At 40.4% G+C, this 19,644-nt stretch overlaps 1 protein-coding gene across 1 annotated transcript in view; it reads left to right on the top strand.

Annotated features, from left to right (window-relative positions):
- Positions 1–2,151: 2,151 nt before the first annotated feature.
- rnf13 (ring finger protein 13) overlaps positions 2,152–19,644 on the top strand; it is a 36,751-nt gene continuing 19,258 nt past the window's right edge. Inside the window, exons 1-4 of the mRNA XM_003455361.5 lie at positions 2,152–2,373; positions 7,088–7,327; positions 7,471–7,551; positions 13,932–14,054. Coding sequence (XP_003455409.1) covers positions 7,214–7,327; positions 7,471–7,551; positions 13,932–14,054 — 318 coding nt within the window. The 5' untranslated portion in view covers positions 2,152–2,373; positions 7,088–7,213. The remainder of the gene's footprint in view (positions 2,374–7,087; positions 7,328–7,470; positions 7,552–13,931; positions 14,055–19,644) is intronic.

Here is a 19,644-nt window from a genome sequence, read left to right as displayed (position 1 = left end):
CTCTCTCTCTCTCTCTCTCTCTCTCTGTGTGTGTGTGTGTGTGTTGTGACTTTTCCAGAACTAGGGTGTGGTCCCATCTCCACTTACTGTCCTCTCCACTCATTGGCAGACTGTTGTTCTGCTCCATGTGGCAGTATACCTCAGGGCCATGTTCTACTTAGAAACACTTACCTGTCAGCTTGCTGACCTTGATCTTGGGACTTACTTGCTTGTCTTCGTCCTCCTTCCTGCCTGTTTAGAAACTTTCTTGAATATCTGCGTGACCCACTCTCTCTCAGTCTCAGTTGGAGACTCATCTGTTCACTCTGGAACCACAACGCTGCAGAAAAGATGCAGAATACTTACCTGAGTTACCTGGTCTTTGGAAAACCACCTTTGATTATTCTCCTGAAACTGATCATTTAAACCTGTTGAATCATTCAGCTGTGTCCTGTCATTGAGTCACCAGCAATCTTCCATCATGGTATGAAGAGTGACGAAGTTTGGTGACATAAAACAAAGTTGTGAACATTTAGTAAACACTTTTCCCCCCATATCAGGTTAAGGTAAAAGCATATTTCTGTGCCTCTGTTTTGACATCTGTGTCTAATATTTTTTTTGATCTCTGTAACCATCCTAAAGCCCAATTACCCCAATTAATGAGCTTCACAGTAAAATATAAAAATCCAAACAGAAACATTTGTCCATGCTGACAACGAAAGTCATCAATCTGCTGTCTGATTTAGGTGAGGGGTTTCGGGTGTTTGCTAAATGCAAGAGAATTGGACACTGCGTGTTTGAATGAAAAACAAAGACAAAAACAAACACACAAAAAACCCAAAGCATTCATAGAAATCTACTAACCACTGCTAAAATCAGCCAAAACAAAGCTGTGTACCATCTTCCTTGGTATTTAAGAAGACTAAATCTGCTTTTTTTTGCTCTTTTTGAGAGCACTGAACCATATGTGTGGGTTCTGAGCTGAAAATACTGAGCTGATATCTAGAGTGTGGATGATAATATACGCAATGATGTTTCAAGGTCTTAAAAACTGCATTGTATCATCGTGCTTGACAGTTGGTATGGGGTGTTTGTGCTGATATGCTGCATTTTGTTTTTGCTGTGCATCATTTCAACTTTGAAAACCTAAGTTGAGCTACCATGTTCTTTTTAGAGAGAAGAGGCATTCTCCTGGCAACTTTTACAAACAATCCATACATGTTCATTTTTTTTCTTCAAATGTACTGCCATAATCTTTAACATTTACTCTACATTTATTTATGCTACCCGAAACCTGTATAGTCCCCTGTACAGTTTTTTTGTTTGGTTTTTTTGTGTGTGTTTTTTGCAGTTTCTCTGAGCACTGCATGATCTGACCTGATATTGGAGTGAATTTGCTGGGACATTCACTTCTGGAAAGATTTGCAGCTGTATTAAATGCTTTCTATTCATTAGTAAGCTTTCTCAGTCAGGAATGATTGCCTTCAAATTGTTTGGAAATACCTTTATTTCCTTCTTTCAGATCACTGTTCTTCTTTGGCATTGTGTTACCTGGATGAGAAAACAGCCAAAACATCTGCTTTTCTAGAGGTGCTTGCCCTCGTTGATGATCAGTGTAATGAGATGGTGTAATTAATATGTCATGTGTTGTAGCTGTGGTTCATCAGAAGCGAGATAAGGTAATTAGAAAATATTACTTAAAGTGCCATTTCTCATTATAAATGGTTTATTGTTTTAGTCAGTGGTGTATACAGTACTTTACTTTTAGTGATTTTCCACAACTATTTTCTGGCATGTGTATAAAAACATACAAATAGATAAAAACCGCAACCACTGATCCTTTGAAAAAAGAAAAGATGCACCCCTTTTTCTTTAGAGGGTGCTAGAGTTTTATAAGTGAATCCATTGTATTCTGAGGGGGCGGATGCTAACTTCTGAAGGACCGTTTCCCCGGTTTAAAATATATGGTTTCTTCCAATTTTGTATTCTGTTAGCAGGAAATCTCCTGAAATCTCTGAAGCCACTGCAGTGCAGCTGTAAATGTACAAGGACAAGGCTGAACAAGGCTGTTAACGGCAAATGATTGTAACCGTCACGTGGATCTGTTTACGTCTTGAGTCACTTCCGGAAAAGCTGACTATTGACAGGTGCTTTATCCAATAAGAAGCTGGAAGTAGAGTAGCGGAAGTGTGTGCTATCACTTGAAAGAAGAAGCTAGCGGAGGGGATTAAACTGTTTACGGTCGGGTTTTTTAACCCTCCGCTCTAACGGAATGTAGTATATCAAAACTTTCTACTTGCATATGTATCTTTACACAGCCTACAGCAGAGGAAAGCTATGTCGCTGTCAGCAGCTCAGTTCCTGGACGAGATAAACGCGCAAGCAGAAATAAAGGTAAACACCCGGGAGAAGCGGACTAGCCACCCATGCTAACCTAATGCTAAGCCTTGTAGAGGGACGCTCTGTTTTTGTAGCTAGCTGCACACCTTTTAGGGTGTCCTCCCTGATTTATTTATGTACACAGCTACATCCGCAAAAAGCGTTTCTATTTTAAAGTGCTTGACATTACCGCTGTCATTATCATGCACTGTCTTGTGTGTAAGGGGTATAATTATTCTCTGGGGGTTGGTTAAACAGTTTTCTGATGTGTCGTTGAAAAAATTGGGAGTGTGTTTCTTCATGTCACTCATTTCAGGCACACTAATAATTAAATATGTCCATCTTGCCGTCATCTCACGAGATTTTTCCGTAAAATGCTGCTGTCATTTGATGTGTAGTCATCATGTGCTCACTGCAGGTCCCCGCAATGTTGCTTTCACTTCCCCTTTGAGCTTTTTTAGTTATTAAGAAAGAAAACTACTATTTTACTCCGGTTTAGTCTTTTTTTCTGGCTATACTGCCACAGTTTTCACCTTACTTGCTAATAATTTGTTGGATTTAGGTCTAATAGTTGTAAGCAGCTTTTGTCGTTGAGAATGAAGACTGTGGTAAGAAAGCATGTTTGAACATTTTTTTCTTTGGATTAATCGATAGCTCTATCACGTTGTGGAAATAAACTTTAGTGTTGGGTTTATAAGTTTATGTTGTACTGTATGTACCGCCATAGCTCATCTTTTCTATGCATAGACTCACTGAGATAGGCGGCTTTAAGTCTGTATGTCATGGATCATTAAATAATAACGAACCAAATTATTTACCTTGTGAATTCATTAGGTGCAATGCCATTTTAAAACATATCGTGTTGGGTGGAGTCCTCATAGATCCGTGACTGAGACCCAGGACCAGGGCACAGCGCGATGACAGTAATAATATCATGTCATATTTTTATTTCATCTTGATGGATGAAATTCTTGGAGTGGATGTAAGTGACTTTTCTTCTGGCCAGCCAAAAGCAGTTATTAGGCTTACTATCTCTCTGCATCACACTACTTTATTGATAGAATATCCTCCACAAACCCAGCTCTCAATTATACCTAATACAGGTGACAGAAGTAGGATTTGATTTCAGTGTGCAGCTGTGGGTGTTTTTGGTCTTCACACATTCAACCTTGATGGCCATCTCCTCACCGTTGGCATGTTGGTGCTGATTCCCAACTCTCAACTCCATGGCTTCACCTTTGTCACCTGTATTAGGTTCGTGTGAGAGCTCAGTTTGTGGAGGTTTCTCATGGGATGGTTGTCAGTCAGACAGAATGATGGAAGCGGATTCTGGCAGCTCTTGTAACCCCAGCTCTTAGCTCAGTTTAGTTGCATTCCTTGTTAATCCTTTAACACCCAAGTATCACACATGCTGCCTGGAGTTATTTTGTAAGTTTGGCTGTAGAATGACAAAATAATTCTCATCATTCAGGAACCTTTTGAATTTCCTCTCTAGCCCAATGTGGTTGACGGGTTATGATAATGTGAAGTACACACGGTAAAACTGCTGCAGAGCTGATTTTTCTGTGTGCAGACGGCAGTACCATGTGAATGCTTTGTGCTACCGTGACACAACATGAACTAGTCTTCTCTTCACAAGTGTTAACAGAGTTAAGTTACACATGCTGAAGTAACCTTGGGCGAGATGCTGAATCCCATGTTGCATCCACTGGAGCGTGTGTGAATGTTAGAAAGCTCTTAGGCATAGATGAAAGTGGTGTATGAATGTGTGTGTGATTGGGTGAATGGCATTTGTAGTATAAACCTCTTTAGGTCCTCAGCTGGGTAGAAAGATGCTATGTAAGTACGGGTACATTCCAGATTTAATATTAAGTGGATAGAAGAAACTGAATTATTAAATGTAATAATAAATGTAAAATTTTAAATAGTTTTTTGCTTTTTTGTGTGAACAAAAGAATCTATTCTTTTCAAGACTTGGATAGTGAAGGGGATTTATTATGCCTCTTTCTAGCTGTATGTACACATTTCATGGACTCCACTAGAGGAGCTCTGCAAGTCATCTTAAACTAGGTTTTCATGCAGGCTTTGAGTATGCAGAGCTTGCACCTCACATGGATTACTTTATTTATGCTAACCTCATTATTTGAAATTGTCTTTAAAGAAAACATCTCATATTATATCTGTCTATCTAGCTCTCTAAAAGAAAAGAAGACAAATTTGTAATGAGTCCTGATTGGCTGGAAACAGTTAGTTAAGTAAAGCAGAAGCTAAAGAGAAAGTACATAAAGTTCCACATCTCTCTGATTAAAAGTACTTTTGTTTTGAGATTGTTTGACTTGGCTGAGTGCATCAGGCTCTGCCCTCACAAAGCAACATGCTGTAGTCGAGGTGCTCAGTAAAACCTTGTTTTGTGGGAAACGGCTGCAGCATTAGCAGGACAGTAGGGAAAGTTACATAACAGCACTTTTGTTTCACACAGATGTGATCAGAGCTCAGAAGTAAACAATTTAAAGTGACTGTGCAGATTGGCTGCTAAAATGGGCGTGATTCATGATTAAATCCACAATAGTTTGTTTGTAGCTCAGATTGAAAGAAGTTTTGCCTGTTATTTGTACAAGCGGATATTTTTATATACATTTAAATCACTAATTTTAGGAAACGAAAAAGAGAACATTATTATTAAACTCACTTTTTATTTCCAGATTATAATGATTAAAAAAATGTTTACTTCGAGGCAACAATGCTACAAGTCTCAAGTTTACATATAGTACCTTAATAATAAGTGAGAACTGGTGTTGCTAAAGTTGTTAGTTCCCATCTGTACCCAGCATCGCTGCTACAGTAATCTAGATAAACTAGACATGTGGCACTAGTCTGTCAGTGCATTACATCTTAAGCATACACATAAGATGAAGAGTTCACATCGCATACACATCCTTCTGACTCACACGCTCTTCCTGTATTGATCTGATTAGAAAATGTTTTCTCTGAAAGGCACACAGTAAACTTGAAACTCCTCATGAACTGCTTCTCCAATTTGGCAATAACACCTAAGCCTGGAGGGCCTTCAGCTCTTAATTTCTCCTGACCAAATCACATGCTCCCCTCCACTTTGCGACCTTGATCCCTTTTAGCTCTACAACTCAACATGATATTCTAATATTGACTCGCAGTGATAATCTAATGAAAATTTGCTCCAATAGCAGCCTGGAAGTCATGCTTTTTGTCTTTGTTTGCCCCTCAATAATGGTCCCTCCAAGCATCCCAAAAAAAAAAAAAGATTTTCTGATACTAAACCTGGGATTTATACCCTGCTCACACTTGTCTGTAAAGTTTATTAATAAGAACAATGAGAGGAGACACAGGGGAGGTGCTACAGTTGATAAGTTGTCTTTTTTTTTTCCTGGACAAAAAAATTAAGTGTATGATTCTTCAAAATTAACAGATATTGCACAAAATTACACTCAGATTTTAAATGAATGCTTTGTGTTTACCGGATGTACTGGAAATGGAGTAAGACTACACTCAGGATGAGGCTTATGCATTGCTGCAGCAACCTCTAAACATTAGAAAGCATTATCAAACAGTCTAATATGTCGATGGATGAAACCTGACAAGCACTGTAGCTCATGTGTTTGACAAACCTGATACTTGGCCACTTTGAACTCTGCTGTGGGCTAAACTATGAAAAAAAAAAAAAACATTTTGAATTTAAGAAAGCAGCGTCTGGTTTAGTTGTTGGCTTTCAGTATTATTAAAGGATTCACTTGTGAACATATATCAAAGATGTGTCTGCTGATCTGTCAGTTCTCTTGTAAGAGAACAACCTGATTCCTAGAAGGTCTTTGGACATTAAGAGGGTCTGGTTTCTACAAACTGTCTAAACCCTGGAATAAACTTTATTCCCTGCTTTATTTATTTATTTATTTATAGGCCTCTATAGCCCTAGAGTCCCCTTATAAAGCTTCCTGTTGATCTAATAGAAGATTTGGAAATCCTTCTTGTCATTTTGGGGGAAGGGTGTAAAATTCAGAGAGAGATAATAATCTTGCAGCAATCAACCACCAGTATCCTTACATCTGTCCTCCCTGCTGTAGTTCTTCATACAAAGGCTATCCCCTCATTCAAATCAGTGTGTTGTTTACTTTTGAGTAGACCCAGTTCACAAAGTTTCATTACAGGCTGGGTGCTTATCATAATGTGGTGATACTGAGCTAAAATCACAAATATTTTTTGCTAAGTCCATTTAAAAAGTATAATTTAATTAGGTCATCTAATATTGGCATGGTGGACAGTAAACCTGATGTGCGAAGCGCTGAGTTTCCTTGACAAAAAAATGCTATTTTCTGAGTTATTCCTGGCAAATTTGCAATTTTTCTGAAATTTGCTACGCCGCCCCCCACCTTCAGTATCCCTTTTATGTAGTTTTTTGCGTTCACCTCTGTTTTTACGCAGTGTTATGTTAAGTGTTAAGTTCTCATTTATTTAGCTTTATCGTGTGCTCCTCTTTAGACCCGTTCTTGTCTGCGACTGGTCATCACACCACCTTTTTTTTGCGTGAAGGTGTCGATGGCTTGATGGGCAGAATCTGGGTTGACTTTGGAGTTCATAGTCAGAGTCATATGACTGCTAAGTATGCGTGAGGTTGTCAGATTTGGTGAAATAATACCATGGATATGGTGTTTAGGCTTTTAAAATGGATGTAAGTGTACACCGATGTCTTTTCCAGGTGTGACCACAACAGTTGGCGTTTCGGGGTCCAGCTACCGGCCAGCGTGCGTGGTCATTTGTGTGCCTGCTTCGTGTCGTTATAAGTGAGTGGCATCGCAGCTGGGGGTTGCAAAGTGATGCCAAAATGCTGCTGTCCCTGGGAATGCTGATGCTGTCGGCCACACAGATTTACACCATCTTCACCGTTCAGCTCTTCGCCTTCCTTAACCTGCTGCCCGTGGAGGCCGACATCACTGCTGTAAGTAATCCTTTACACAAACGCATTTAGAAGACTAGTTATGCTTCTTAAAGGAAAACCATTAGATTAAGAAACTAAACCTGCCTCTTTATTTTTTCATAAGTGTCTTGAACTGCTGGTGATTTAGTTTTCCTTTCTTTCAGTTCTCATTTGACAACAAAACGAACACCTTTGATGATTTGCCCGCAAGGTTTGGCTACCGGCTCCCCAGCGATGGACTTAAGGTGAGTGCAAAGAGGCACCAGGTTTGTTTTTATGAGTTCTGGTTCAGATGTTTCCTGGGAAATTTTCACTTTACAGCTCCAATGGATTAAAGTTTAAACAGCTAAGATGCAAAAAGAGCAAGTTCCCAAACTCGAGGAAAACTATTTCACATGTCCTGAAATCTGAGCAAAGTAAAGATCGTTACATGTACAGTCAGAACAAAACCTGGTTGTAGAAAACGTGTTGATGCATGTGACAGAAAAAACCTTTTAAATGCATGTAATCTTTAATGCTTCTAAAATTGCATTAACATGACTAAGTTTATGAAAACCGTGGAAATATCAATAGAAAACAAAATAGTTGCCAACATGAAAGGCTGATTTTTATAAAATGTGCAACTCTACTACAGAGACTTGCAGATCACACCCCAGATGGGCTCAAATGAAGGGCTGTTAAGATTTAATTATATGTGGTGAAGGTGCTGTTAAGCATTGTTGCTTAGTGTTGAGGTTTGTAATAGTCTGTGTTGTTGTGAGGCTTCTGTATGACACTGTGCAACCAGCAGTCCTCTCAGTGGTTCTCCTACAAAGCTCACAAACAGAAGGGCTGATTCATGTCTGCTGCCTAAGCGGGTTATTGTGGTGCTTCCCACAGTGAAGAGCTCGCTTGTTGTTATCATACAAAGGCTTTTCACACCAAACCAAGCTGATAGTGACATGCTTTGTGCCTTGTTTTGTATTTTCTGTTTAATGTGAGAGTTAAATGATCTGTACTAGGTCGTTTATATTGATCACACTTATCTGAATTTAAGAGCACCATGACATGATTCTGGTAGGGTTGCAACAACTTGAATATGAACTTGGCTAGTTGAGCGAGGCATACAGCCACGTGTTTGTAATTTGGATTTCTTTTACTGCTACATCCTTCCTTTTAACACACATACAGTGCACCTTTGCGCTTGGTGTTTGGTGTAAAACTGTTAGAGCCATTTAAGGAAGTGGAATTGACTTACTAAAATTCTTGCAAAGGGGTCGTAGACTGCGGTGTCACCTCCAAAGTTCCTTCTGAATGCATACTCCCGTTACTTGCAGTGTTTGTTGAGAACTTGTTAGACTGTAAGACTCTTGCTCCTCTGCAATGCCAATAAAAACCTTTGGCATCACAAGGCAACACACGCTTGTTTATTTCCAGAGGATTCCCCCTTGGGGCTGGACGAAGCTTCAAACAGAGCCTTCGCTGTTTCCACTTGCACAGCGTGGGCTGTTTACAGTCTCAATGCAAAGCTACTGCAAACATATATGTACCCAACGTGAGATAGAGATGGGGTTAATGTGCAGCACGACGGAAAAGTTCTGTGAGATTTAAGGATGCAGAAACTGGTGAAGGTTTGTTTTTCCTTTTAATGCTAGTGTGGTCAAAACATGTATATGTTCAAAGGTAAATACATAAGCACAGATACTTTTTTACTTGGTGATTTTAAGTTGTTTTAGGCCTTTTGTGCTGTAGACAGTCGTCGGCAGAGGTTTATGTAGTCAGGTTGTCCCTTACATGTGAATATTATACATCAGGATCACTCTGAGGAAATTTTTTGAAATTTGGTTAGATTGATTAAACTGGTTAGATTTCAAGTTTAAGTTCATTCTGACACAATAAAACATGTTTTGTTTTGTTAGCAAAACTCAAATTTTTAAGTGAGTTTGACAACATTTTCACAGATTTAAGAATTTTACACCGGGTACCTTGCTGATGCAACCCCCAAGGGCTTCATGTCTCCTCCTGGGAATGTGTAAACCACTCCACTGTCTGATTAGATAAAATGATGGCAGACATTGTATAGAAGAACACCCCACTGAAACAATTTTGGTTTTAAATCTTTGGGAGAACTTTGCAACAGCCAAATTGGTAATGGAAAAATTACTTCGAGGAACAGGAAGCTCGACAAACTTCTTCTTTTTTTTTCATCAGGTTTTGACACATTTGATTGGAGATTCTATATTTCCCCTTTTTTAATGTCCTGTGACCACAGAAAGTGCCCAAAGGCGTTTGGAAATTGCAGCTGGATTTTGAGACTTGCTTCTGTCCAGTCTTTGGTAATGACATTTTATATCTGAGAGTTCAAAGTTCACATCTGGTCAGACCTGGATTAGAAGTGCAAGGTGACTGGTTGGCAGCAGCTTACGATTGGTTGTGATATTATTGCCGACACGGTCAATTACAATACCATTTGGCACCAGCATGTGGTGTGAAGTGAAATATTGTACAAAGTTCACCATCATGGAAAGTTTTAGTCTTTATCAGCTCTGCAGGTGATTCTGGAAGGAATCATCTGGGTACTGTGACCTCCTGTTTATTTATTTATTTATTTATTTTTTAAAGACAATAATAAATCCAACTTGAAATAACGCGCCCCCCCTCCTCCCCCCTTTTTCCTTTATGCAGTTGAGTTATTTGCATACCACCCCAGTTTCAGATGTTTTGTTTTCATTCCTTTTTTTTATATATATATTATTTTTTTACCCACTTTCAATTCCCCAATTCAAGCCTGGTCAGTAGACACAGTTTCAAGCATCTCGCTAAAGTCTACTCTGGAAAGTCCGCGGTTTGGCTCATGCAGCAGCAGATGGTGACCGAATCTGAGCAGCAGTAAAGTACACACATGTTCGTACCGTATAAAACATGCCAAAATAATAGGAATACAGATCATTTTGTGTGACTCGTTTGAAAGTTTGGCTAAACGCGAACCTTCTACAGCTACACCTGCCACTGTTGTTGCTAAATGAATCTCAGGCACCCGTTTAAAAATGAAGAGCTTTCTATTATTTAAATGGATCTAATGCTGCATTTAAAGACTAATTCAAAAAAACTGTCTGAACTACTACATCATTACTGTAGTACATGTAGTAAATAGCTGTGATTACTGTACTATAGCTCAGTAATCATCATCAATCATAGATGGCTGTGTTCTGCAAATGTGTTTGTTAAACCACAGTAGAGAGAAGGCAGGAAAGCCGAGAGGACGACCAGGGAGTGATCTCAGGTCAGATTCAGACCTGAGCCTTACAGCACATGGGTTGCACCAGATAGTTCTAATTATTGTTTGTGTCTGGATGACTTAATCAAGCTTTATACTCTTTCTGAACTGTGTTTGAAGCAAGGATCTTCTGAATACTTGAGAAGATGAAAACTTCAATTGTGTCTCTCACTCCAACTTTTTGTATTTTGCTGAGAATAATTTCCGGAAACTTTGAGCTATAATTGGTGTGCTGATGAGTAACTTTGTGCTTTTTGGCTAACCAGGCCTTAACCGATTCTGACAAGGGTTAAAGCATTTACACACTGAATGCATGAAATCTGTGCAATATTTTGTGCATTAAAAATATTTTTCAGACTCACTTATTCTTAATGCAGCTGTTTACACCAATCGCATAATTTCACAAGACCAATTTGTGAGTTTTACTCTTCAGACCAAACTATATTTATTTTTTCTTCTTCTTAATTTTTTCCCCCCATAAATGGATCTGACCAGTCAGACCACTGCGTTTGACAACGAGTGCGCTCATAGCTCAAAATACAGCCTGGTACTGAATATACAATGATACGGAAATAGTGTTATTTTACTATTTTACCTCGTCACATAGCTAGAAGCTGCTCTGGGTCGATTTCTCTGCCTCCTCAGATGTGATCCCAACTCTGCCAACAAGATCTCAAGAAGTTGATGAACCCAGGATCTCTTCTGTTCTGTCTAATTCTGGGACACACACATCTCCTCAGTAAAATGTGACCCACAAACATACCCCCCCTCCTTTTTTTTTTTTAAACACATGTACACTGCAGCTGTACTGCGTCAGCGTTATTTCTGTCCAGGTTGAGTGCAATACGTTTCAGTAAGATTGTCCAAAAACCAAGAAAACCCAAAATGTAACAATAAACAAGGTGAAGTCAGTGTCTGTCTGAGTGAAAGCAAGCTCTCGCAGCTTCACCTCCTTCCTCTTGTGGCCATGCATGAGGTCGGGTTTTGAAGTGCTTTATGCAGGTGAAGTAATGGAAATCATCATATCTGAGAGTGGAATCACACAGGTTTTAATCTGCTTACAGAGAGCCTCGGTCGAGCGAGTTATTAATTGCTTTGTTTCTATCTCTCTCAACCCCGAGCAAAGCTGCAAACGAGCCCTGTGGTGAGATTTACACTGACGGGATTAAGTGTAATCACTGTGCAATCATTTGAAAGAGTTGGCTTGGCTCTCGAATTCTGCAGCAACACAAAGTCCCACAGTTTGTTGGCACTTAGGCACTCTGTTAGCACTCTCTGCAGTTGTTTGTACTCTAGTCAGTAGAAGGAGAAGAAATTAAATCGTTTTCTGATCCTATTTAACGCTGACTCTCTTTAAATGTGATTAGCAGTTTTATTTTGGAGAGCGCTACTCCACTAACAGGTTTTATTAATTATTAGCCTTTATTTGAAGGGAGATTTAAAGAAAATACTTTGCTGGGTTAATTGCTACTACCGCAGCAGCTCTGCAGTCCCACCTCTTCACTGTGTTCTTTGTGACATTCGCAGCTGGTTAATTGTGCAAAAGTGCTTGTGTAAGAATATTTGAACCACTGCATTCTTTCCATCATAATCATGTTAAATGAGTTGTCCTCAGATGGTGCTTCTTCCACATTTGGTTTTCTTGCTATGATGGGTTAAAAAAAAATCCCGTTACGGAATAAATTAATGCTTTTTAAGAGTTAGTTTTAAAATGTATTTTATCTGTAATGTGTTTAACCTTTTTTCACATCTCTGGAAGCATCACAGCTGAGGTGCGCTGTCTTTATTATTGTTTAAAAAATGCCTAGATGTTGATTTAATTAGAATTTCAGGTGATATCGTCTGCTGGTTAAGTGCGGTCTCGTTGCACAAGCAGAACATTTGTGTCATCTCGGTTTGTATTTTCAGGATCCACCCCCAGGTATTTCCTGTTTCTTTGCCGGCTCCTGTCTCTGCATTCTGCAGTACTTGCAGATGTTTTGGGGGTCTTTTTTAATTGCTTTTTATGTACAACAGAGGGCGCTCTTGCCACTGGTTTCAGGAGTCAGGAGGAATGTGAGGCAGTAGCACAGTGATGTCATTTAACAGCAAGGCTGGGCTGTGCTGGAGGCACCCAGAGGTGACGACAATGTGGGAAGCGGGTGATTCCTCACGTTCCTCCGGTCTGTGAGATTCCAGAGAGCTCCCTGGTCTTTGAATTTGATCTTCCCGTTAATGTTAAACTACAACCAGACACTGCGTTTAGTCAGCAGCTTTCGCTTCCGTGCTGTCGTTAACTTCCAGCTGATTTGTTAGGCATTTCCCGTGTGGAGTTCAGCCGGTGTTCTGGAGGCACAGAGGTGTGGCAGCTGGCAAGATGTGCACAAAGAATATCAGTTTCCTGCTGGTTGAAACTGGCCTTATGTGTGTGGTAGAAAGTGCTGACTCTCTTTGATATACTGGGCTGGCTTTGTATACGTGTAAGAGAGAAACACAGAGCGATGGAAGTGAAGGCAGAGTCCCAGAGTCCCACAGCAGCTCACACTTCCTGTCTACCACCCTGCCTTAGACACACACACTGGTGTTGGTTACACTTCCATTAAAGCGGCAGAGGTTTTTGAAATAGCTCTCCTCGTCTTGATTTCTTCTCCATGCATCTCATCTGGTTCTTTGCTTAGTCACTTCTATTTTTGTCTTGATTCAATTTTTTTTGTGGTTTTCCTATTTTTGTCCTCAGCTATCTTTTGTATCTTTTGCTGTCTATGCTTTTGTATATCTTTCTTTTATCACTCCCAGGCTTTCTCTTTCTTCTTCTTCTCACCATCTTCTTCTCGTCCGTCACTTCAAAACTGTTGTTGGCTATGTTACTGAGGCAGGAAGCAGCAGCAGAGAAGAAGAAAGAGGATCAGAGTTTTGAGACAATCTGAGAACAACAGCATCCTTGATATGTAGCTGACTGTAATATGTATGTGTCTTCATTCCAGTGGAAAGTTTTGCATTCATTATACATGCATCACAATGTCAAATGAATATTGTGCATGTAGGGTTGCAAACATTGTTTGCCAGCATTTTCTTTTCTCCAGTTTTCTTGATGGATGCTGCTTATCTAGGTGGAGAAAGGTTTAGAGCTTTAGATTAAGGAATGAAACTGTGTTGTTTATGCTTGTTAGCCACGCACAGGCACACGCAGATCCCAGAAATCTTGACTACAATGTAATCTTGGAAAGGACTGAAAAATGGCACCACAGATATGAGCAGAAGTTTGAAAAAGTGATTTAATTAAGTTGACTTCATTTAATGAAATCAACTTATTTAACTTGTGATATAAGTGAACCAAATAAAGATAAATTTGGATGGAAGTCACATTGTCCCTTCATAATATCCCCACAGGGCTTCCTGATTGGCGCTCGACCAGAAAATGCCTGCGAGCCCATCGAACCCCCGCCGAAGGAAAACTTGACGGGCAACTTCATCGTCCTCATCAAGCGGTTTGAATGCAACTTTGACATCAAGGTACCATCTTCACACCAACAAACACGCATAGTATATTACCCCAGTTATTGTGTTTGAGTCCTTGTCTGAACATCTCTAGTCCTGTTGTTAAGGTGCATACCCGAGCAGATCCTGTGATATTCTAATTACACTGAATGATTTTGACTGTTAGTTGCTTCCTGTGTGAATGCTCATTTAAAGCACTGAAAGCAACAGAAAGCGCACGCTATTTCAGCAGCTGTAGACTGGTCAGGGTCGTGCCACTATGAAGCAACATATGCAATGTTTCACAGCGCATTCGTGTCAGCAGGTGGTGTTTCTGAGTGGGTTCTTACCAAAACTCCTAGATCAGCTCATCGGGGCAGAAAAACAGGAAGAGGCCATTTCCCTAAACACAGTTTCCTGCCTCTCTTTCTTTTCCTCCTGCAGCTTTGTGTGTGATACCTGATGTGTGGAGCTGAAAAATGTTGGTTCCCAAATGAGTTGCGAAAAGAGGCCTGAGAGCTGATCTTCATCAGTCAAGTCGAGTGTATTGGGACCGTAGTTGTGTTTCCCTCGAATGGTAAAGCAGAGTTAGAGTAATGTCAATCGTGTTGTAATCCTGACCTGTCAGTTTAAAGAGGAGAGGGAGAGAAAAAAGAAAAAGCTTCTAATCTCAGATAAATCCAAACTAATCTATCTAATAAAGCTGCCCCCTCTAGTTTTTCTAGTTGACTAGTAGCTGCTAATTCAATGGATTAGACTACCAGTCGATTAAATATATTTCTGGGGTTAAAGAGAATGTGATTTGAGCTTCGTGTCGCTGCAGTCTGGCTATTTCATGTGGCTAGCTTTGGGATAATTTAATGTTTTTAAGCTCAAATTGGCTTGCAGGGGCTCCGTGTCATCTTCTAGCTTTTTAAAAACTCACACTTGGGGTTTCCTGTCATGTGTGGCTAGGATCTGTCAGCAGCTGATAACGTCGATCTGAGACTGACTGGCTTGACTGTCCATCTGTGAGGTCACTTGTTCATCCTGTGACCAACCGACCCATCAAAACTCCCTGTCCTCATTGACTGTTTGGGCGACTGTCAGGGGGAAGAGTTGCTTACAGTGACTCTGGGTTTAAGCTGCTTTTAAATGGCTCAGGTTTCGAACACATTTTATTGATTTGCGCAGATGTGGAAAAGTATTCACCAGACTTTATGCCCTCCCACACAAAACCAATCTGTAAGATGAGAGCCAAATACAAATCACAAACATTATGTGCCCTTTTTCCCCCAGAGGTCTCGAGGACACATTTTTGCTATACAAGTTTCCATAAAGACGTTTGTTGGGAACAGCATCCATCCTGAATCTCTGCCAAAAACTTTACGGTTCCTCTGAATAAAAAAAACAAAACATCAACCTTGACATTAGAATAGCCAAGAGTAGTCATTAGAATAATTTGGCATTTGACTATTGATGGAGCACCCTGACCTTACTATTTTGGATGATCTGTGCCCAAATTAAGTTTTTAAGTGTTAAATCTGATGTGCCTCACAAGGCCTGTTGCTCACAGATTTGGAGTAGCAGAGAGGAGAGAAAAGAGATGCAGCATTAAGATGAGTAATGGGCTAAAGGAGAGGAAGGCATGCAGCCTCTTGGCCTCTTGTTCCATTTATCTGTCTCATTTTCTTTTTTCTTTTTTTCTTGTACTGTTACCTTTTCCATTCCCCCCCTCCTCACCCTCCCCACTCTGCCTTATACTGTCTGGGTTGTGCCTTTTTATTCATTCAGTCTCACATTTCCTGTTTTCTCCCCTTTTTTTAAAAACTCATTTTATTTTCAGTTGCCATCTCTCTCTCTCTCTCTCTCTCACTTTTTCGCGCCTGCTATTGAAACTGTTGAGCAGCCATGTAGCCTTATAAGGTCTTACTGCTACACACACACACACACACACACACACACACACACACACACACACACACACACACGTTGACAGACAGGGCAGTGAGGTGTTTCCTGAGCTGGATTGTAACCAGACTCCACATAGCTGTGTGTCAGACACACACACACGATATATATACACAATGCACATATTCTGCTCCGTCATAAGCTGCCATTTAACCCTCTGTGACCCTCCTAAGGAGCAGCTACGATTTTTTAAAATTAATTATAATGGGGGTTTTTAAACTGTGTGTGTTTCTTGAGAGACTGAATCATCAGCCATTAGTCATAATTAATTTTTTTAATGTTTTTGGAGCTGCTCATATTTCACAGCTTCTTCTGATTAAAGTGAAATTTTTATTGTGTTAAAGCTTCACTAATTTATTTCTTGCCATCTTTACTTGTTTTAAGCCAGAATTTCCCTTATCCTTCCTAGCTGCCAACTTGTGCATCCCACCATGTTTGTGATTGTCGTTTACAAATACTAAAGCTGCTGTACTTGGTGTCCCTGATAACATAATAATAATGAGGATGCCACCAAAACACCTATGATTTGACTCATGCACATGTTGTAATCATGTTTGTTGACATCTGTTCCATAAAAAGGACAAAAATATACATATATGAAAAATATTCATAAGAAAAGCTGTGGATGGATGGAGGAAAGGATTTCTGATTCTTGTTGTGGTTATTCAGATAAATCTGCAACAGTTGTGGCCAGTTGTTGACTAGTTGTTGCTATAACCACATACTTATTTATAATAGTTTTAAACTTTATCTTTATGGGTGTTGCTGTAAAGTTTAAAACTAGTGAAAACTAATAAAGCCCAATTTGATAATTATGAGAGTAAACAGACATTTGTCAGTAATCTCTGGGTGTGGGTGTCGGGGAGGTTGTCTTTGTCTCCTTTTTCTTTATCACCTCTCCAATCTCCTTTTTTCCCCCTCAGTCTCGCTCTCCCTCTTTCTGTGAGGTCTCACTTCGACATTACTGATTGGTCATCTACACACATCATCACTTGGAGACACACACACAGACATGTGGCTTGCCCCCTCCCCTTAGCACTCTCTCGATCAGTCTCCCAGTTGTTTCTCAGTTGTTGCTAACATGCAGCAGTCTGCCTTGCATCCCTCCCTCCCTATCTCACACACACACACACACACACACACACACACACACACTGACACACACATCCTCCCACCCTTCCTCCCTCTTAGCTGGGCTCAGTTCCCTCCAGAAGCTGCAGGGAAACAAAGGAATAATAGATTCCATCTTGACTGAAACCAGGCGCTCATCTGTGGGTGTGTGTGTCTGCGTGTGTGGGGTGCAGGGGTGTCACCCCCTGCATGCCTGCAGTTTCGTCCCATTGCCCTCTATCTCTTTGTCCTTCTGCAGCCTCCTGCAGCTATTGCACCGAGCCATTAGCATCCTGTGATCAACAGCGCAGAGTTGTAATGGATCCTGTGGCAGTAATTGGCAATAAAACAGACACTCGCACACTTAACCCTTTGTCAAGTGTTAGCACCGTGTGTGTGTGTGTGTGTGTGTGTGTGTGTGTGTGTGTGAGAAAGAGAAAGGGAAGGTCGTAGGAGACTGTGTATATGGATTGAAGCAGGATAGGAGATGGGGAGGGGTGAAGGGATCAAGCAAAGGGATGTTAACAGGCATGCTTGCTCATCGTGTGTGTGTGTGTGTGTGTGTGTGTGTGTGTGTGTGTGAGAGCAAAGCATTCCTCCATGGCTTTTTTTTTTTCTCTTTTTTTGTAAATAAATCTCCAGGGAGCGAGGCTTTGCACTTCCTGTGGACTGGGATTCTTTGAGGTGGTGCGGAGCGCCTCATTGGTGACCTTTCTGGGAGGGGGAGAGGGAACGGGACAGGAAACTCTATACCCTTTTCCTCCCCCCTCTCATCCATGAACATCCCCTTGTGCCTCCCCTCCTTTTTTTTCCCATTTCATCCTTTGCTGAATGACCATCCATCCCCCCCGTTTCTCCTTCAGTAACACACACACAGACACACACACACACACACAACAAGTCTGTATATGCTGCGATATAATATTCTAGTTATGTAATACAGACTCTTCTTTTACTCCTATAAGCTGTCCTTTTGCACAGTCAGTCCCTCTGCTGCCCTCTGTGTGATTGTTTTCTGGTTTAAACAGTGCCTACTGATCCAGTCTGTGAATGTTTTCGCTCTTATCTGGTTTTGGGTAATGTTTGTGCAACAATTGTGGCAGGTAGAGCTGACAGCTTTCTGTCTGGTGGAAAATTCCCAATCATTGACCTAAGTCATACTATGATTCATTCGAAAACGTACCGCTCAAAGTCAACCATTCAGTCTGGCGCAAAAGCTCTTTGTTCTGTCAGGAAGCTGCAAAATCCAGCTGATAAGATTACAGATCAAACAGGTCTCCCATTAAAAAGCCTCTTGCTACCAGAGTTCTGTTAAATGTAACCTGTAACCCAGTACAGATATGATTCAAGAGCATGATTGGAGAACACTGGCATGTAATTAGGGCTCACATTGTTACTTCACTAATTGTAACTTTGGTTTGTTGTTCATGAACTCAAACGTCATTAAGGAGTATTCTTATGAAATAAAGGAAATTGGCACTAAAGGTTTCCTCTGAACATATCCTGATTCAGGAAGAGGTAATGAGTGTCCAGGGCATGTTTTTGTTTTAACCCATATCCATGTAATTCTACTTTTAAATTTCTTACATGGTTACTTTTTTAACTAATGCAAACTTTTTTTTCTTATTAGTCTGAATAGAAAACTCAAAATCAAAGCCAAAGTTCAGACTAACAGTCTTGTAACTCCCAACAGTGAAGTTCTGTCTTGCATTCTAGCATGTTTACTCTATAAATCCCTTTAATAAAAATATTTGCCTTCCTGTTCACTGTCACATTAAAAGCTTACACTGATTTTGAGTGGAAATGGGTTGTACAGAGTAAAATTCGCAGATGGTTTTTATGTGATCTGTGTCGATGAGAAGTTGCAAAGTGCTCATTCACCAAGTCGAAATGTTGCTCCAGAAATCCGGTGAAGGACAAACGCGATAAGTGGGTGACCGGTTAAACTTCATCACTTTAGGCACAGTGACATCATCCTAAAGACGCTGACGGGCGATCCCCGCTACCACTATTGGTTTCTAGAGAAAAATGTGTATTCCCCAACTGTTTGGCGAGTGGTTTCTCTAACGACTTTCCAATAAACTGGCACGTTGGTGTCACATCACCTAAGCAGTTTCTGGTGCGTGCCCCACATCTGTACGCAAGTCCAAACATCTTTGTGCCTGCTTTTTCTTTATAATGTAACAGTTGTAACACACAGCTCTCATTTCACTTACGCACCCCAACTCCAGATTGTCACTGCCGGGATACCTGCTGCAGGAAACATGGTCAAAAAACTGTTGCGCTTCCCTGAATACATGAACCCCTTCCTGTATAATTGCAGCAACTTCCTAGTGTCTAAATGCATAACAATAGAAACAAAAAATTAAATGGCTCTTACACTTGTTGAAGGTTGCTGTTTGTTATTATGTGAAAAAGTCTGTCCTAAAGAGGGGCTGGGGAACCTTCTTGCGATTGCTTTGGTTGATGGTTGCCATGGCTGCCCGTAGTTTGATTACAGAAATTAAAGAGGCAAACTTTTCTGAAAACGCTTGCTACTTAACCATCAAGCTGCAATGACTTTGAA

The sequence above is a fragment of the Oreochromis niloticus genome, linkage group LG15, assembly GCF_001858045.2.
Source record: "Oreochromis niloticus isolate F11D_XX linkage group LG15, O_niloticus_UMD_NMBU, whole genome shotgun sequence".
NCBI lineage: Eukaryota > Metazoa > Chordata > Actinopteri > Cichliformes > Cichlidae > Oreochromis > Oreochromis niloticus.
The sequence above is the reverse complement of the archived record's forward strand: the minus strand, read 5'-3'. Positions and strand labels throughout refer to the sequence as shown.